Source organism: Larus michahellis, chromosome 2, assembly GCF_964199755.1.
Source record: "Larus michahellis chromosome 2, bLarMic1.1, whole genome shotgun sequence".
Classification (NCBI taxonomy): Eukaryota; Metazoa; Chordata; class Aves; order Charadriiformes; family Laridae; genus Larus; species Larus michahellis.
Window position 1 is genome coordinate 46,955,473 of NC_133897.1, and position 20,399 is coordinate 46,975,871.

The following is a 20,399-nucleotide window of genomic DNA, read 5'->3' on the forward strand; positions in this document are numbered from 1 at the left end:
TAATAGCAGCCAAAATCGCCAAATTAGGTTGAGGAAACCATTATTGCTGTGCAGACACAAAGACAAGGTTATATTTCCTGAAGCCCGTTACAGTCTAAGAGGTTTTTAATTGGCAGGAAGTAATATGTTCACAAGCTCTAATGAGAGACTTACAGAATAAATCCAGACCTAAGGGATGGGAAGGAGGAGGGAGGTAAAGCCTCAGTGCAGGGACCCCCCATGAAGGGACAATTTGGGGAGCAGCCGCTGCTGGGGCAGTGGATTTGGGGGGGGCTCAGAACTTCTGCATGCGTGTACATGTCGGTTATCTGATAAGCCATTTCTTAAGCTCCAGTGATACTGCTACTTACATCATAAATTCAGTGATTCTTCCCTTTACTGGTAATTAATCTGCTTCGTTTCCTGACAATTTTATACTCTTTTGATAAACTGTTTGTCTAACCGCTCGGAAGAAACAACGTCAAAAGCTGTACCTTAGGCGTTCGCCCAACTAATGAAGAAAATCCATCACAAGGAGAGTTTATCTATTGCTTTCCTGGATGTAAATAAAACATCAGGCTAATTTACTTCCATTAATCCTAAAGGCCGTTGCTACAATGATAGTGCTATGTCTGAGTAGATTTTTTTCTCCTTTTCCATGTAAATATTTAAGCGAGTACTGAAAGCACAAATAAATTGCTTTCTAAAAGCCAGCTTATTTTTATATCCAGCGATTTAACAATAAATTTGGATTTACTTGCTAGCTCTTACCTTTCAGGCAGCAGCCAACCCATGCACCCCCTGCATGCAGAGGGATGCTTGGGTAGGTTTTGCCAAGCATCTTGTGGGGTCTCCGAGTGCCGGCCCTGAGTGCCACCCCACTGGTGTCAGCTCCGGCCAGTGGATGTCTCCAGCGGGTGCTCGGGCTGCTCTGCCACATCTGTACAGGGCTGCTGCAAAGGCTATTTGGTGTCCTGTGGCCGCCACGGGCAGCTCAAGAAGTGGCCCTTAAATGCAGCAAAAAGGCATGTATTTTACGGAGGGTGCAAAGCACTGGAGCAGGCTGTTGGGGGGTGCTCGGGGGTCACCAACTTCGGTGGGGCTAAGAACAGGCTGAACAGGAATAGTGTGCCTCGGGGGGGAGGGGGGGCGGTCTGGGTGGGTGTCTGTGTGCATGGGGGCAATGCAGGGGCATGCACGGGGGATGGGCATGCATGCGTGGGTGCATGCTGGCACGGCGGTGGGTGGGTGCACACGTGTGGCGTGGTGTCCGTGTGTTAGCAAGCGTGCACGTGTGTGCCTGTGTTCAGTTGTTCGGAGCCGAGTTGTCCCCTGCCTTCCTTCCCCCCAGCCCTTTTTTCTGCCGGCTGAAGGGGGGCGCGCAGCCACGGCTCTGTGAAACACGGATTGTGCCACTTGGGTCACTGTGGAAAGAAGCAGTTTCCTCCATGCGAAGCCCGGTGAGGGTGGTTGCCCACGCTCTCAAACGCTGTTCCCTGAGCGCTGGGCAGCCAGCGGCACGTTCCCACGGTGCCAAGGGTGGACACGAGGGTTCCGCAGGGATGCCCTCCTGCAAGGATCCCCAGCAACGGCACTGCCAACACCTTGGGGAAAACCTTACAGGCTTTTCTGGCAGCTCTTGAAGTGACCAAGGGAAGGACAAGACGGAGGACGGCTGCATCGGGCTTTCGCCCTGGGTCTTTTGGGTGATGTGTGGAGCAGGCAGCGCTTCATGCCCAAGCTGCTGGGATGCTGGGGCGCTCGCACGCAGACGGCTTCACTTTCCCAATGGTCTTGGCTCCTTGCTGCTGCTCTCCTCCATCCTGTCACCAGTGGTGCTGGCAAGAGCATCCTTGGTAGGATGGGGGTTGCTTTTAATTGCCCACACTGGGAGCCACCTGCTCTTCAGCTCTTGCAAGCTCCGGGAAGGTGCCTTAACTTGTTTCACCACGTTTTTTTCCCTTGCTTAGCTGCTGCTGCCTTCTTAAAGGCAAAGCCGTCCTGCCCCAGCTCCGCAGCCAGCTTGTTCCGTGTCCTTCTTTTGTTCCCCCACCCCAACAGGATCCGTGATGACACTCAGTGAAATTTGATTAAAGCAGGTCACGCCTTAGATGAGATCTTGTTTGTCAAGCACGGCTCCGAGGGAATTTTTATAACTATGTTATAAACCCCTAAAAATAAGTTTATCATGGGAAATATGACACATTCATAGCTGGAGCAAGCTGAACCTGACACTCCGTTGTAAAGGCTGATTCGGGGAGAGCAGTCCATGGGATTTCTCGGAATGGCTGTGACCACAGTTCAGAGCCTGTGCACTTTGCTGGCTACGTAGACAAGCCCATGGAAAAAATGACTAATTAGAGGAGATTAATGATCAGTCTCAGCAACATCACGGCTTTTGCTTCTCTCATTTATACATACAAGGCTCCTTGTTAATTCAAGAGTGATTTTTATTCACATGCATAAGTGTTTACAGATGTTCCCGCACGTGTTTAGCCAGCAAACTTACATGTTACACCAAGGAAATGCAAAATGCCCTAGAAAAATCCCCACTACCTTGTGCAGCGTTAAGGTCAAGCAGATGCAACCGGAGGCAAGAGATGCAACCCAGGGCAAGGCAAAAGCTGCTGTTCCAGCATGGCCAAGTCCACAGCTTTGGCCACCACGCAGTGCCCTACCTTCCTCTCACTTCTCGCTGAGAACTTGGCTTACGTGGGATGACAACCTCTCTTTTAATGAAATTTCTCATTTTAATGAGAAAAACAAGACTATGACTGATGCCACACATCCTAACTAATGCTCCTGTTACCAGGTAGTTTTTCACAGCATATTTTCTGGACTTAATTATGTTACATTTAGTCTCCTTTATATAGGCCTTTATAGTCTCCTTTGTATATAAGGCTATGCCTGGGCATTGCTTTTCACAGGACCCAGGATCAGTTATTTCATTCTCCTCCGTGCTTACAGCCTAACTCACCTCCCGATAATGAATCCCCAGGAGCTGGGCTTTAGCGTGGCTTCCCCGACAGCCATCCACCCCATGGCACGGCAAACGGGGTGATAACTCATGGGGTGGAGAGAGTGCTGGGGGAAAGGCTTTCCCTGGCTAGCTGGAGGGCAGGACTCCAGGAAGATGCTGCCAGCGCTCTGGATGCCGATGTGCCCACGATGTCGAGTGACGATGCTCTCTGAGAGCACTTGCTCTTGTTGACTCATGTCACCCAAATCTCACTTCGTCTTCTCTTAAGCAAGAAGAAAAAGGGAAAAAAAGGTAATTGCTTGTGCTTATCAGCATGAGTTAAAGTATCCCCTTGCAGGCTCTAAAACTGCAGAAGGATGGAGGGAGCAGGGAAGGCATCAATGCCTGTCTTTTCTGCCTCTCCCACTGCATGGGTGGTCGTGTTCTCCAAAGCTAAGGCAATGGGAGAGCAGCATCATGCGAATGGCCACGCTGGTCTCACTAAGACTTTCCAAAGGCAGAAGTGACTTGGGGGTGCCTCAGGCATGGAAGCTTTGGCTGGAGCACTGGAGAAACGAAGGGTTTCTCCCTGAAGCCCCTTTAAAAAGCCTTCCCCCGGTGGCAAATGATCAGCCCACAGGCCAGGAACCAGCTGCTCCTGGCAAGCAAACACTAACTGCATGCCTCAGCTGCGAAAGACACTGCGGAGAGCGAGAGGCTCTGACAGAGCCCATACCTGGATCTTTTTTCCACCTGTTTATTTTGCTTTTGAATTATCTCTCAGCCCTGACGGTTGAGGACCTGCCTGGCTGGGCTGCTGCTGTGCCCCATCACAGTGCGCTGCTGGGCAAGAGCATATGGAGGTGACAGGAGCAGGCTGGGTTCCACTGGAGGTGCCAGCACGCTCAGAAAGCTTTTTGCACTCAGTTGCCTTCTGCTGAAATAGCCTGACATTTTTGTTAGAAGACATTTTTGCAAGTCTTGGAAAGGGTTTTGCACAGCCGTGCCTAAGAGAGCAGGCAGGAGCGCTTTTCACAAGCGGCGGAGCTTGGGGTAGGTTGGAGATTTAACCCCCTGACAGTGAAAGGAAAGAGCGAGCGAGAGATTGAAACCTTCAAATCCCACATTCAAAGTGCTCCTTGGCAGCAGCCCTGGCCTGCCGAGGGATGGCACATGGCACACGGGGACGGCACCACAGGGTCCGTGATGGCAGCTGCTGCCAGGTCCAGGGTCCCGCCTGGCCCCAGCTCCGGGCAGCGGTTTACACTCGCTCCCAGGCACCCATCAACTCCTCCACAGGGGGGGAGACAGAGCGCAGCTTGGGCGACTTGTCCCTGCTTAATCCACTTAGAAAGCTCCCCTCTGCTTTCCCCCATGCCGCTCCAGCCTCTCTGCCTGTGATGTTTTGGCAACAGCAAAGGCATCATCAAAAAGCCCAGTGGAAGCCATGGAAAGGCTCCCAGCGACTTCACACAGCTCTGAGCAGTGCCTCTCACCAATTCTTTAACCCTTCCCAGGGTCTCTGGAGGCTGTTCAATCTGTCCAAGCCTCCAGTTTTCAAAGTTGCTGCAGTAGTGGGGTGGTGAAGGCACCGTGGACTAGTAAAGGTCCATGCTGAGACCATTACTTGATGACTGTTGCCTTTCTCAAGCAGTTGTGGATTGTTTCAGGAGACATCTCCTCCCCCTCTTTTCTACTCCCCATGATCCCGTCTCCTTCTCCAGGACATCCTACAAGGGGGTGGGAACACCTTTTGGAGAGCCAAGCACCCACACACAGTCTCATATGGCCCACCCTGAGGGGGTGAGGTACATCCATCGCCGCTGGGATTTGCAAGGCAGGCGCTCCGTGCCGGCCAGAGTTCGATTCAGCGCGGTGAATCCTCGAACACCGTCAGGTTGTGCTCCTGGATGTACCTCAGCAGGACGTGTGCCCTCCTGTCGATGGTCCGAAGCAGGGGTCTCAGGCCCTCGGCGCCGCCCTGGCTCTCCCAGAGGTCCCGGTCCACGCGCAGAGACTCCAGCATCAGGCTCTGCAACCTGCCCGACCGCAGCGTGGCCACCGCCGCCGCCGGGAAGCTGCAGCGGAGGAGCAGAGGAGAGAGGGAGGGAAGGGGTTACCCAGGGAAGGCCGAGCAGGGAGGAGGGGAGCAGCAGGGCAGCCGAGCAAAGGCCACCCCGGTTCTTCAAGAAGAAATGCACGTCCACCCAGAGGAACAGGGGATTTGGAGCCTCCTGCTTAAAACTCTGCTCACAGCGAGCATGCAGGACAGCTCCATCAGAAACGGATCCAAATGAGCTTCAAATCAAGAGACCGATAATGTGCCAAACGCCTGATGGGCAATGATGCAAGAAATGCTGAAATGCAGCTGCCAGTTAGAGAGGGGAAAATAGGCTTTGGAGATGGCCATGAACCACCCAGAGCAGGATGAAGAGCCAGTTTCAGGGCAAGGGCACATGTGATGGGTTTGTGAGCCCACGCACCTGTCCTGTCCTGGGTAAGAGGTGGCCTCGCTTCACAGGGGTCCCCAACTGGGGAGGGCAGGAGTGGCACAAGGGTGTGCAGATAGGACTGCTGTCCATCCCATGAGTGCAAGCTCAGCCCTCACCCAGGAACATCCCCAGGAAGGTGCACATCCCCTTCCTACCTGTCTATGCCTTGCAGGAGCCTGAAGTTGAGCTTCTCCTCGGGGTGTTGTGGCCTGCCTGCGTTGTCGATGAACACCAGGCGGGACGGTGAGCTCCTTCGGACCTGTCAGCAGGATGGGAAGGAGAAGTTCACTTACTGTGGGGAGTCACCAGTTTGGCGGTTTAGGCTGTTTTTTTAATGCATTGAGAAATTCTGAGAGCATCTGGGGCCTAGCAGCTGCCAAAACCCAGGTTCTTTCAGGCTGAGGAGCACCTCCCACCACAGATCCAGCATCATCATGGTACCTACGTCCCCCTTGCAAGGTCTCCCCAGGCACCTTCATCTTAACCCCAAAGCAGCCAGCCCCTGGACAGCAGGGGGACATACCAGGATGTGAACGAGGACGAGCTCCGCCGGGTTTCGGCACTTCTCATGGAGCCTCTCCTCCACACAGGGCTCAGAGGGATCAGGCTGAAACCCACAGCAGTAACGGTCCAGGCGGTCATGAACCTGTGGGAGACATTTGGGGACCTCAGCAGGGTCAGGCACCAGGGACGGGGTGGTCCGGTTGCGAACTTTTCTTGCTCAGTGGAAAACAAAAAGTTTCTAAGGATCCTCAGTAGACATGAAATGGAAAAGCTGCATACACCAATGAGTGAGAGAGAGGCAGGGAACTTCCAAAAGCTGAGATGACTTGCAAAACCCCCTTGGCTTGGAGAAGAGACTGACAAAGGTGATGGTGACAGGCTTTCTGTGCCTGGTACCTCCACACCCTGTAGCTGAACAGAGCAAACAGGTCGTGCTTCCAGCTGAAAACAAGGGGAAATGTGCAAAGTGATGAATGTAAAATAAATAAAAAAAAACCAAAACAAAACACAAAAGCACCCAAGGAAACCTAGGTTTTGAAACATCAGAAAGAGATTATTTTTTTTCTTTTCTTGGGCTGAGTCTTGGTGCGCTGGATGATGGTTTCATCTGGCTCCCAGCTCATATACGCCCTTTCATCCATCCCTACTGGCAACCTGAGCAGCTCTCAATGGGAAGAAGATGAATGGAAAAAGATTGGCAAGGGAAAAAGCAATCTGTGCATTATACAGAGCATGCCTGACATTTAAGTTAGGCCATGGTGACTAGTTTTAACTAGATTTGTGTTTAATTATTTGCAGGCACTGCTAAGGCTCTGTGTTGTCAAGGCTGTCAAGCTCCCCCCTCCCTTCCCACCCCAAATCCCTGCAGAAAACCCTTGGTGCTCCTTGGCAGCTTCCAGTGTTTCACCCACACCCTCAGAGCAACGAGGGACTTTTAAAAGATAAAAATCACAGATCTTTTAAAAGATAAAAATTCACAAAGCTTCCTCAGCTTTGTCAGAAGCCAGAGCATCCTCTGCGGTGGCCTGTGGGGCAGATGGGACCTCGCTGGTTGTCAACAGCCCTCCCCAAGGCTGTGCAGGGGGGGGCTGCCACACTGCCTCCAGCTCTGCAGGCCCATTTACAACATTACAGCAGAAAAAAACCTCATATATATATATACACACATATATTAAAATCTCCTTTAAATATATATATAAATATATATAAAATAAATATATTTTTCGACACGTGAATTGCATGTGATGAAGATATCTGACTTGCTTGCTTGCTTGGAGTTGCTGGTGCCGACCCAGGAGTCAGGGTTCAGGGTGCAGAGAGGCTGCTGGAGCTGCCGGGAGGGCTGGAGCAGGTCTCAGGTAAACCCAGGGGGACGTACAGGACTGGCTGGAAACCAAGTGACCCACGGAAGCTGCCTATTCAACGACAGCCCGATTAGGAAAATTTATCAATTATAGGCTGTGCCTCAAGAGGGAGTTCAGTCTGAACTAAAACACTAACCAAGCGCTGGAGAAGATGTTGCAAGAAACACAAAGTTCGGTTTCCATGGCCATTATATTAAAAACCCTTTGAGAAGCAAGATTAGTCCCACACCGGAGCTCCTTAACAAATCCCTCTCTTTCCTGATGTTTAATGAAGGATTCAGTTCAGCAGTTCTCCACTGGGACACTCACCAGTTAAACGTGATAAAGTGTCTTTTGACACAAAATGTGTTGAAATGAAAGAAAACATCCCATTTCCTCCATGCACTTCCTTGTTCTACCTGCTGGAAAACTCACCACACCAGTTTCCCTCACCTGCTGCATTATTTTCCAGGCTGCACAGAAGGTGAAGACAACCTGAGATGACTTACAGAGACATTAAATGCGCTCAAGGCCTCCATTCATGCAAGCACCTAAGAAACTGAGGGGTATCGATGCTGGACCTACAGAGGTGAGAGGTGGAGTATGGACCTGGTGTCCAGGTGGAGCCCCAGAAGGTGGACCAGCCAGTTGTGGAGATGCTGAGAGCGCCTCTGACATGTTGATGAACCCTCCCTCCCCCTGGCCCTCTCTGGGTCATTTATATTAATTTCTCCTCACCAGAGCATAAATGGCTGTAATGAACAGGACACTGGGCCTTACTGCTGGAACACAAGTATGCGAATCACACCTTCTCCCATCCAAGTTGAAGCCCCATGAGAAGCTCCCTTTCAGCCCCTCTTTGGTCCCACACAAAGCTCGGCCACCCCAGAGCGTGCCCTTGGGTCCAACACGGCTTTCCAGACACGACTCATCCTGGGATGGCTTCCCCCAGGGAAAAATGCCTTACTCTCCCCCCTGGCTGGGAAGGGGGTGGTGTAGTGTAGGGGCGCAGCTTCAGGGCTTTGCAGTTGATGTATTTTTGGCCCTTTATAAAGCATAGGACAAAGACATCAGCAGCTGCTGCCTTTCCACCAGGCTCGACGTTTTGCCCCCGGTAAAGCTTTGCACCTAGAGGGATCTTCCTTTATGGCAAACACCCAGAGAAATCAATACAGAAGCAGCCCAATTTTAAAGCTAATTGAAGAAAGCAACCAAGATTTCAATGCCAGCGTACAGCAGGGCTCAAAGCTCACAGCTTCCCCTTCCCCAGCAAGAGCTGTGAGAGGCTGAAGCCATTTCTGAAGGATGCTATTTCACTTCTATAACATCCTGCTGACTTGGTGCCTTCTTTACCTTTACGTGGCTTTTCCGCATGGGAGGATCCCATTGGAGTCATTCAGGAAAACCTGTGGAGTGCCCTTGGATTTATCATTGCGCTGCTTTGGCCCTCCGAGGGAAAGTCTGCTTAAAACTAGATACATTCTCCTGGAGACTCAACCTTTCCATTGCACTCGACTGCCTTTTGGCCTGGGGAAGGGGAGGGGGTTGGTTAATTTTCGCATTTCTCTGGCTGTTTCAAGCTAAAATATTTCCAAGCCCAGCCAAGGCTGCTCCGCCTCTGCCAGCCGTAGTCTGAGGTTATAAAGATTAATGGTCAGGCTTTGCCAAAAAAAGAGAGAGAATAATGAGAACACATATTTTAATAGTCTCCTTTTTTTTTCCCCCCTTTCTTTGCTTCTTTCTTTTTTTATTTTAATACTTGCCCTTTCAGGCTGTTTCCCGTTGTCCGATAACCAAAGCTCCAGCCCCAAGGTGCCTAGACAGGCTTTTTTCCATAGAAAACACTTTTGCCTCCTCACAGCTGCTCTCTAAAAAATGATAACTCTCTGGGACACTGTCGTAATCCCTCGTAGCAGCAGGGTATGATCCCGAGGAGGAGGAGGAACGCAGTGCTGTAGGAAGGGGCAGGGCTCCTGATTTCCAGAATCAGCAGCACATCCCTGGAGTTGGATCTGATGGGGCTGATGCAGAACACGCTGCTTGTCCCTACGGATGCCCCATCTCGAGCGGCTGCCGGCATCTGTGCGAAGCGGAGCCGACAGAGCCGTGCCTGGGGGAAGCTCGCCCACCTGAGAGCGGACTCGCCACATCCGAAATCTGCCTGCATTTCCCTGCATGTCCCAAGAACAGACTGTGCTTGGGCCAAACCACTTCTGCACAAAGCTCCCCTGCTCCCCGCTAGCTAATGAGGGAAAATACATCCCAATTACCCGCAGCCTATGCAACCCTGAAGAGGAGGAAGAGACCAAGGTCAGACAAGGAAGGCACAGGAGGACCAGGGTGGCACAGCTGGTGGGACAAGTGGTCTCCATCACCCCAGCCCTACCTGGAGGAGAAAGTCAAAGAGGGCCAGACGGCTCCACTCGCCACGTGGGATGCTGGAGCAGGGACCGTCCCCAGCTGCCAGCGTCGGTCTGTGGGGCCGCAGCATCTCCTGGTACTGCAGCCACCCTAGGGCACAGGAGTTCTGGTCGTTGTTAGCATCCTCCAGGTGCTGGAGGTCAGGTGCCCACCAGATGATGGGTCGCAGGGAGCCATCCGTGTAGCTGTAGGGGAGGAGATGGCTGGTGAAGCGCCGGGCCACGGCGGGCAGGCTGCGGTTCAGTCCCAGCACCCTGTCCAGGTGGAAGGCCAGCACCTCGTAGAGGTCCCCGGGGCGCTTGATGAGCCCACAGCGCCCATCCCGGCAGTCCTCCTCTGGGCTGGCTCGCGAGGCGTCCCCCTCGGCATCCCCCACAGCCCGCAGCCCCACTCGCAGGACTTGTCCGTGGGCCGGGATGCGGGTTTTGGAGACAACCTGTCCGCTGGCCAGCAGCTGCATCTTCTGGATGTCATCGCTGGACAGCCATGGGGGAGCATCCCCTGCCACCCCTCGTCGCCGCCTCCTGCCCTGGACCAGTTGCTGGTCCCTCTGCAAACATGCAGGGGGTGCAGGGGGCCTTTTGCCAGGGGCTCGTCCCCCAGACAGGGGGACAGCCGCCTCCTGCCGGGGGACTGGGGGGAACGATGCTGGTGGCAGGTGGGGGGACCGATCCGGCGATGGGGGCAGGCGGGCCAGGGCCAGCAAGGCCAGGGCCAGCAACACCCCAAGGGCTGCCGGGACGGGGGTCTTCAGTCTCGTCCTTCGCCACGGTCGCTGGGCCTGCGGGGAGAGAAAGGGAGAGCATTACTGGGGGTCCCCATGGGGTGCTATGGCTGGGGATCCCCCAGACCCGTGTGCCCACCTCCCCAGGCAGAGCTCTCAATAACCTTAAAGAGATTTCCTTTGGAGGAGCAGCCCCACATCTGCTTGTGTGATCCCTGGGAAAGGTGCTCCCCAAGCGCTCGCTGCCTCCGCAGCCCTGTAGCAGGAGAGTTACAGCTGGTGGCACGATTTGTGCCAGAAATTAGCCACAGTCCCTTCAGAAGCAGGTCAGAGCAAGGACTGACCCACCATCAATGTGGCCACAACCGCAGCACTGGTGTACAGGATCACCTTATGGGAGATGAATTCTTCATGCTCAAATATTTTGCTTTAAAGACTCAAGAAATAAATAAAAAAATAAAGAACTAGAACAAAGCAGAGCAAATTCCTGGCTGGAGGCAAATGCTTTCCATTTCCTAAGAGGTTTTTGTCTTCAAACCTTACTCTGGACATTCTCAGTGGCTTCTAGCCTGGTTGCACGCCCAACCCATAACCCGGATCCCCGTGCCCTTGTTCAGAGGGCATCTCAATGTGTGCTGAGACACAGCCTTTGGAGCTCTGCCCACCACTGCATCCGGCAAAAGCAAGGCAGCTCCAAGTGTCTGTCGGGGGCTGTGGCAGCCTGTATTTAATAAGGATGCAAACTGCTGTATCTGAAGCCTAAAATATTCTGACCCCCAGCACTAAGAAACTGCCTTTAGATGGGTAATACCAAGTTTTCATGTATATATCTTTGTACAGACGTGATTATTTTTCCTCCTTTTAGTCATACTTTCTACTCTGAAGGGACTTATAAAAATTATATAGGCTGGAAAGGCAGTTACGAGCAAATACTGTGCAAGTCTCCCCATATTGCCAAGCCAACGTATCTCCGCTTTGGCCCAACGCAATCCCACGCGTACGGTGCCAGCTCTGCCCTGAGCACAGCACCTTCCCTGTCGAGGGACTGAGGGGGGGTCCCCATCCCCGGGCCACGCTGCACCCATGCCTTGTTCACCCAGGATCGGGCGGTCTAATGCGCTTCCAGGGGCTGGAGCAGCAAAAGTCACCTTGGCGTTGCCTCTCTGCTTCACAACAGGCATTTCCAAGCGGCTCGAACCCACGTTGGAAGTCGAGGCAACATTCAAGTAGATACAGGGGTTTTTTTTTTGCAATTATTTGTTTTGGAAGCAAAAGTATATCCGTGGCAGACACAGCAGGACAATATAGTGCCAAAGGAGGGATAAGAGATTGTTTATCAGAGGAAAAACTTGGAAAAAAAAAAAGCTAAAAAGCTGGGGAAGGGGGGTGAGAGCCAGCAGCCAGAATGACTTCCAGAAGGCAGCTGGGCGAGCAGAAACATTTCCAGCCACAGGGCTTTTAGGACTGCAGGCTCCTGCCGGCTGCAGGGATCCACCACCAGCACAACTCACAAACCAAGAGGAGCTGCCCCAGGCCACCCCAATGCATGAACCCTTTCATAAGCTGATCCAACACTATCCTAAAATCCATCAGGCTTCATGCCCTCACTGCGCGGACGTTGCTTCAGACGGCCCCATGCTGAGGAGCCACCTCTCTCCCAAAGACACTACATCAACCGAGGCAGACGAGAAGAGCTGCAAAGCCACCAACTCGCTGGCAGCAGCCGTGGGGGTTTCCCTTCGAGGTCTCCCTCTCAAGGACTGAGCGGACTTAATGCAGCTTTATAAGAGGTAGTGATGATGCATTTCGAGTGATTCAGCTTTATAGCTCTCATTTAATTGTTTCTCTCCTAGAAATACAATGTAGTGCAGCAAAATGTACCTGCTGGGCCAAATTCTTTGCTCACATATGGCTTACATCGTCCTCTGTGGGAACCAGGGTTGCCTGGTGCGGGACCTGCTGGGGTACCTCTCGTTTTCGCTCTTCCTTAAAAGCTCAAGAGTGAAAAGGAGCTCGTCCAGGGTGAAACCATTCAGAGAGCGAGTTCAATGTCTAAATCATAGTTTAACCATCATAAAATAATGCTGTGGCGCAAAAAGGCCAGATCCTGATATCCCGATATCCATGCTCCTTTCCAGTCATCACTGTAAGTGCGTCACTGTCTGTCCCTCCAACTTCGAAGTCTTAACTGCAATGACATCTATGGAGTTAATCCCGATGGACAGGATTAACTGTAAATCTCAGTACTCCCATCTGCATCCAGCCGAGTTCCCTTCCCAATCCGCGCCTTCCTGGGCAACTTTTCCCAGCATCTCCCCCATCCTACCCTCCCTGGACACAGCCCACCCTGCTCTCACCAAAACCCTCCGTATAACCCTCTTCTGCACGGAGGATTTACAGGGGCATCTTTTTTGTTATCACCCTGATAATAACCCTTTGGTCGCTTACACCACCCGTGGGCTGCCAAAAATCCAAGTATCCTGGGGCAGGGGAGTGCATGAGGGAGCCATTTGGAGAACCTTGGAAATACTGCAGGAAAAATCCTTTTTAATCCACAGCTGGAGAGCCGTGGATGCCAAATGGATGGCAAGGATTGCTGGTTTTTAATGTCAAGTCAGTTTACAGACCAAGTGGTTAAAGTGTCGTTACTGTCCAAACCCACTTCGTCTTCTCTGTCAGGGAGCTCGGGTTTGGGCACTGCAAGTTAGAGCTTCGTTTCTTTCCCACCCCGGGCTGGAAATCCTGCGCTGTGAAGCTGGGCGAGAGCCACCGCGGGCTCCCTTCCCCAGCCCCGCTTGGGGCTTCCCTGCCACATCAACAACAAAAAGAAAAGAAAACAGTGCAAGCACGGTCTCAGCGTAACTTCTGGCAGTCGGTATTGCAAATTCAATAATAACATTGCAGAAATAATACTGTATTTAGAAGGCCAGGTTAAATACTTTTCCAAAGAGACTTTCTCTGAGCTCATGCTGTAAAAAAAAAATGCTGCAGTGTAAGGTATGGCTTCGATTCAGCCTGAAATGCAAACCATACGTAGAGCTCTGCTTTGCCAGCCTGACACGGTGACAGTACAGCACGTCTTCTCCAGAAATTAGGTCCATATCCCAGGGGACAAGCTACAGGCAAAACCCATAAAAAGGCTTAAGAGAGGTACTGCTTGTTCCAGGATGTCAATAAGTAAAAAATATATACCCTCGCTCATCAGAGGGACATACAGCACGGCCCGGGCTCCCGAAGGCACGGTGGAGAGCCTGGGCAGCCTTGGCCGCTTAGGGATAAAGCTTTTTAAGTGTGGTTGGGAGGGTTTTATCCCTGACATGGTATTCCCGGGACGCTTGAACCTTGGCAGAATTTGAAGCAGAGAAGCCTGTTTTCAATTTCTTTTCAAAGTGCATCAAATTGGCTTTGTTGAGCTTGAAAGAAAAGAAAAACAAACCCCAAACTTCATTATCCAAGAATGTAAGAAACAGCCCTAAAACTAGAGAGATGCCCTGGAACTACGTGGCCTATAAAAGTGGGTTTCATCCCTGTTTTCCTCTGGCATCCAGTAGAGTGCTCCTGCCCCTGCACTGCCATCACCAGACCCCTCCAGCAGCAAAACCCCTCATCCCAAAGAGGTGCCCGCGGGAGCCGGGATGGCTCAGCTGTGGCCATGTCCCTCTCGTCTGCCTGCCTGCCCGAGGCTCCCGAGCTCAGAGGATTTTGTCCAGTGAGCAGATTAAAGGCAGGTATATCCATCTATCGGGATGCACACTGTGCGGGGTGTATTTTGCAGGGGGGGTGCAAGACACAGAGCTGTACTTACCCTCCCAGCACTGTGCTCGCTGCCCGGCTGATGAACCGCAAAACCTCCTGGGCAGCAGGAGACGCAGCCCGCCGTGACCAGTTTTAACAAAGACTGCTTGGAAAGCAACCGGGAAACCTCCTCTGGCTGCCCACCGCCTCCTGGAACGTCTCCAGAGCCTTGCGCCCAACACGTGGTGCTCACGGCAGCTCCCGGCGTGTCGGGGAGAGAGGCTGAGAGCAGGTACGTCAGCCAGATCCAGGAGGGGAACAGCCCGTTTTGATCAAAACCAGGAGTTTTTTGGCTTGCAAGTGGATGGCACGTGGGCTAAGCTTGCTGCTGGGGACCCATAACTGTGCTGAGGACATGGAAGGACACAAAGCTGCTCTATCCCCGGAGTGACTCTGGGCAAGCCTGAGCAGAAGGAAATCCTTGGCAGTGTCCGTTGCCCATCATTCAAGTGCTTAAGTGCCTTCCTATATCATCCTGCTCGGGGAAGACAGATAGCTTGCAGAGCGGGAATTTACTAAAGACAGCTATTAAATTATGACCACCAGCCTCAAAGGTAGCTCTGGCTGAGCTCACCCTGCACAGACAGCCCCAAGGCGGGCCATTATGTTCCCCCCACACATGGGTCCCACCAACACCCACCTGCACCTGCACCGCCACAGGGCGCAAAGAAAGGACAGCCCTTCACGTGGCCTTATAAGTGTCCATAACTCCTAGCAGACCTGCACCAGCTGTGTCTCAGGGGTTGTTTCCACCAGGGATGAAGGTTTTTTCTTCCAAAATGCCCTTCAAGGGGGTAGGACAATGACCCCACAGCATTTCGGCACCCTGTGGACACCCTGAAGGCCACCCTGCTTGGTGCCAGGGCACGGATCATAGAATCATAGAACGGTTTAGGTTAGAAGGGACTTTAGAAATCATCTAGTTCCCACCCCACTGCCATGGGCAGGGACACCTCCCACTAGACCAGGCTGCTCAAAGCCCCATCCAGCCTGGCCTTGAACACTTCCAGGGATGGGGCATCCACAGCTTCCCTGCGCAACCTGTCACAGTGCCTCACCACCTGCACAGTGAAAAAATTTTCCTCATATCTAATCTAAATCTCCCCTCTTCCAGTTTGAAGCCATTACCCCTTGTCCTATCACTACATGCCCTTGTAAAAAGTCCCCCTCCAGCTTTCTTGTAGGCCCCCTTCAGATACTGCAAGGCCACTCATGCTCCTGTTCGTTCCGAACAGTCTTGCCTTTGTTTGTGAGGGGTTTGTGAGCAGCTCGCGTTACCTGCTGGCTCAAGATGCCCCTGCAGACCCGCTTCCATGTGTTGCTCCTCACGAGTGGCTTGGGAAGCTGAAGCCAGGCACTGCAGAGGTGGGAAGGGGGACCGTACTCCCACAATCCGTGTGCAAGGGATTTACAGCAAATGCTGGGTCAGCTGAAGCCCGGGAACCTGATACATCGCCACATGGTGCTGGGTCTTTCCCTGCAGCGTCAGCAAAGTCCTCATAGCTGGCAGACAAGCCTTCCCACCAGCGTGTCCAAAACCAAACCAGAAAATAACCAAGTCAAGTTGCCTGGGGCGAGACTTTAAAGCATGCTGTATTTTGCTAAATTTTGGACAGCCTGCAAAGCTTCTGCCTCAAGGGGATAATTTGTAGTCTAATTGCGAGACAAGCGTGCTTTGCAGTAGCATGGGACAACACTCCAGCAGCAGCACAAAGGGGTGAAATGGTGTTGATACCGTTCACTCTGAGCACTGACTTTAAAGCGATGGTTCCAACATGCTTCCTTTAACTTCTAAAATAACGTTGCCTTCACATTTCTTCCCAGTTATTGCTACAGTGTTGGGGCAGCAAACTGTAAAAACCTTGAAACCCTCCAGCTCCACAGCCTCTCTCTAGTAATAACTGGCTCTACTCACGCACCCCATCATCCAAAAGACCATTTTGAACAAATCTTCAGTCAGTGCTGGAAACTCTGCCCTGCGCCATAAGAAAATCCCAGCGCTTGTACGTAACGGTGCCATTCCCGTTGCACTGGCTGGTCCCAGTTGATATACAGACCAAACAAGTACAGCCGAAACCCCAGCTTGTAAAACCCCCAGAGGCAGCCTACAAGAGCAGCAAGGCTCCCAAAATCCCAAACAACCTGTTCAGCATCTTTACGGAGGACCTGGGGCAGGCAATGGAGAACACCATGGAGGAGATGGACGGCCATCACCTGGGTGGAGGACACCACACTACAGAGTACAGCTGATGCAGTCGAGGGCAGGGCTGCCACCTGGGGGGACCCAGAGAGGACACACGCTGCATCCTGCACCTGGGATGGACTAAAGCCCTGCAGGGTACCGGCAGGGACTTGCTCTTCCTGTGATGACACTGTCCTTACCCCTAATATGTGTGATTTTCACTGAGAAAAAGGAAAGATTCATAATTCTTCTCGCTCCCACTGTGTAAATCTTTTGGCTTGCAGGAAGTTAATATTCAGCTCGGTGAGGGATGGACAGGATGCTTTTAATCCCAACACTATGACCAGTGCAGCTCAGGACCCCTCCAGTTTAATCCCAGAAGTCAACACAAAGCACCACAAAAATAAACATTCTCCAGGATGCCATACTTCTTTTGCTTAAAGTAAGCAAACTAAGAGCTTTCGGATGCCTCAGCCTTCTCCTGCTTAAGTTCAGAGTCAGGGCTTTTACTGCGGACTCCTGCGCTTAGATGGGTCTTCTGCTTCTCGGAGACACATCTCCAAAGAGATCGCTGGTTGTTTTCCAGGACATATCACCGAGACGCCCGGGTCTGCTGCCATTTACATGGGCAAACATCTTCATTACTTTTCACCACGAAAAGCCTTGTACTACGCAATATCAATCTGCACCCAAGCCACTGGGGTCACTGCAGACCCGAAACAGCACCTCGTGTTCACAGGAGGCAGCGAGGATCTGGGCAGCCCTGGATGCACCACTGCCCTGGAGCATCACGGGACAAGGGAAGTCCTCCGCATTTTCCCTCCTCTCTGCCGGCTCAGCTCGTTCCTCTAACCCTCGCACCTACGTGAGAGCAGCACAACCTAGAAATCCTGGCAGGGACATCCAGGAGGGAGAGGAGAGCAGCAGTTTTGGGCGACCGTCGCTCCCCCCGCCACCGCGCAGGATCCTGCCAGGTTTCCCTTTTCCTCCTCCCATTCGTCCCAGTTTCCCGGCCAGCCTGTTGCACTCAGCTCCAGAGGTTTTCAGAGCAGTTTTCCCATCTGCCTGCTGAAACAGCAAGAAGGGGGCCCCTTCCCCGGCGAAACAGATGTGGCTCGCCTTTGTGCAACATCTGTGCCTCCTGCTCCCGTTCATTTGGAACAGTCCTGCCTTTGTTTGTGAGGGGTTGTGCAGGGGATGCTTTGGAGGAGGGCAGCAGCCCGCGGCCCACCGGCTGGGCTCCTTCCCTTCGAGTCCCATGCACAAACTGCCTTGAAACGCCTTGGTTTCTTCTGGTGAAAAACAATACGCTTCGTTCCCTGCGGCGTTCGGGAATTGACGGTTCTGCTCCTCAGTGCTTCGGTTCCAGCGGCGGCAAGTGGCTCACGCTAAGGATTCCTGGGGGATTCCCAAACCCAGGGGAAGTAAAAGCAGGAACCTGGAAGCCACGGTTGATGCCCTTCCTCACCACCCCCCTCACCTCAAACAGTGGCCTCTGGGCCACTCAGCAGCTTTGACTTGGCAGCCCCAGCGGGGCTGCGCTGCTTCAGCTCCTCTACGCACAGCAGCAGCGAAGAGCAGAAGTGTTAGAAAGCCGCATCTTATTTGTTCTGGGCTGCATTTAATATGGGGAGGAACACATTAAAATAAGAACAAATTTTATTACTTTCTCACTCTTGATGAAGTTTACCAATCTGCTGACGAGTGCCTGAAAAGCTACTAAAACTTTCTTACATATTTTGGCACTCAGTCCCATTTTATTTATTTTACTGGGGGTCACATTTTATCAATATTTGGGGAGGGGGGGAGGGAGGAATTTTGATCCAGTTATTTTCAATTTTCACTTCTAACGGGTGGACCAGCACCGGGGAAGAGGAGCGCTTGCTCGGTGCCCAACAAGGACTTGCAAAACTCGCATCAGGGGCGGTGGCAGGGACCAGCGCCACATTCCCTTGTTGGCACTTCAGCGGAGGTTGCCCAAGTCGGCCGGTTGGGTTTCCCCGAGCTGGCTGTCAGGTTTTTTTCCCTTCCTGGAGAGCAGGAAAACGCATTCGTGGGATTCCAAAGGGGAGGGAGGAGGAGGACAGCGGGGCCTTTCAGCCCTGCAGGCTTTCTTCAAAACGGAATTGTTCATACAAGCCCTGGCCTCAGTTGCAGAGAGGTAACCCCTTTTTCCTCCGCTTGAGCCATCCCTTTTTAAAGAAAAAAAAAAAGGGGAAGAAAGCTGCTCGCTGCTTGGCTCTGAGTGTTGCCTGTGTCCCGCGGATCCCATCCTAGGCAAAGCCTGCCGGCAGCCTCCCGCTTCTCCTTCTCCAAGCGAACCCCACAGGGCGAGCGGGCAGAATATACATGGCAAGAGCACCGGTGCGACCCGGCTCTTAGAAAAAGAGCTTTTCCTTCAGGGTAAGAGAAATAGCTGCAGGCGGACGGGAGTTATTGAGTATTTCAAACAGAAGGGGTAATTAAGGTATTTGGCATCTATGCCAGCAGATTAATAAAGTGTAATCAGTCCCTCTTATTTAGACTGCCTCATACTAGGCGAGCGACGGAGCAGTTGGAAATGACTCGCTGGCAGATTTTGAAACCAGAAGAAAGAGGATGTTTCTGTAATGTGGTCACCCCCCCAGCCCTCACTGCTCTGGCAGGTCGGGCACGCACAGCGGCCGGATCCGACAGGCAGCCGGCTGCAGGCGAGCGCTCCGTGCTGACAGCGAAGCTCACAGCTGGAATCTCTCTGGCTTTCTGCAAGTGATCACCCTCCCGGTGGTTTTGGAAGAAGTCAAAAATGGGCTTGACTATTTCGCTTAGGGTTTTGCTGCAAATGAAGCAACAGGATGATCAGCTTAGGGCACAGCCTGAATTTGGTCCTCTCGACCGTCACTGCCCTGCCTGCAGGTGACCGGTGCCCAGAGCAAACCCGGATTACAGGTGAAATCAAAGCAATCAATACGGGAGCTCACAAAGGGGAAAGGGCTGCAGAACCAGACCTCCCCTTGCCAAGGCAACGTTGAAGTCCTGGCAAAAACTGAATACCCCTCTCTTGCAGTGGAGACCACACCAGGTACCTGGCACAGGCTAGATAGTCTTTGAAAGGCTTCATAGTGAAGGCTCGTACGGGAAAGCATTACTGTGGACAAAAGGCTGGTGCGGGGAGAGCAGCCCTGCTTTTTTGATTTGACAGGGAGGAATTATTCCCAGCCCCACAATGGGTGACAAAAGTCCCAGTCTTTTTCCTGCTGCTGAAGTTCATGAATTAAGAAACTCAAAACAGCCTGTGCAAACTGTAGGATGGAAACTATAAAGCACGACATCAGTGTCCCCCGTAAAGACACACACACACACACTCTGGTGAAGGCTGTCACAGTCCTACTGCTCCCAGAGTTGCTTTGAGTCATAACCACGCTCTCAAGGACATAAAACCATTTCAGCAACACAAGTGACACCAAAGCACCAGTTTCTGGCAGCAGCACCAGGCGCCTCCTCAGCTCATCCATCACGTGTGTTTGCAATCCCTGCCCAACACGAGCTTTGCAAGGGCTGAGGTGGTGGAGCAGAGACAGACCCCCCCACACTCCCCTGCTGCGAATCCCCCGGCGTGACGCCCCGGCTGTCCCCCGGTGGGACAGCGATGACAGGGAGCGGTGGGGAACCCGTCCCAGCTCAGCTGGCCCGTGCTTGCTTCGATGGAAGCTGGTTGCCAAGGGATGTCCCAAACTCGATCACTAAAACTTGATGACATGAAAAATCACCCCAAGGTTTGAAATGTGCTTTGGATGTGGGGAAATCTGCTATTGCAGGGAAACACGCTGTTTCCCCCAAGGGAGGCATCTTCCCTTGCCAAACCGGCCGTTTTTGTGACTTTTTGCTGAAAGCGCTGCACTTTGGGAGAACCAAACAGAAAGGAGGGGCTCTTTGTGCTCTCCAAGGCACTTTGCTGCCTTTGCCCCAAGCTCTTCGCCTGCCTGAAGCCACCCAGGCTCTTAAAAAAAAGGTAGATTTT

The 20,399-nt window shown here is 52.5% G+C and overlaps 1 protein-coding gene across 1 annotated transcript; it reads right to left on the reverse strand.

Moving 5' to 3' along the window:
* Positions 1–2,414: 2,414 nt before the first annotated feature.
* On the reverse strand, positions 2,415–19,893 carry GASK1A (golgi associated kinase 1A). The gene is made up of 9 exons (XM_074573527.1): positions 19,742–19,893; positions 19,034–19,214; positions 17,114–17,260; positions 16,327–16,491; positions 14,228–14,320; positions 9,664–10,479; positions 5,954–6,076; positions 5,586–5,689; positions 2,415–5,016 (listed from the first exon to the last, which is right to left on the reverse strand). The coding sequence occupies exons 1-9, from the start codon at positions 19,891–19,893 to the stop codon at positions 4,806–4,808; spliced, it is 1,992 nt and encodes a 663-aa protein (XP_074429628.1). The 3' UTR covers positions 2,415–4,805.
* Between the last annotated feature and the right edge of the window lie 506 nt (positions 19,894–20,399).

Excerpts from the sequence above, each read along its gene's own strand:
- GASK1A (XM_074573527.1), bottom strand. The coding sequence starts at position 19,893 with ATGGATGAGCTGAGGAGGCGCCTGGTGCTGCTGCCAGAAACTGGTGCT. Across the intron at positions 19,215-19,741 it reads GTGACAGCCTTCACCAGAGT|CAAAACCCTAAGCGAAATAG; the intron begins GTGTGTGTGTGT and ends CTTCATTTGCAG. Across the intron at positions 6,077-9,663 it reads TCTTTGACTTTCTCCTCCAG|GTTCATGACCGCCTGGACCG; the intron begins GTAGGGCTGGGG and ends TGTCTCCCACAG.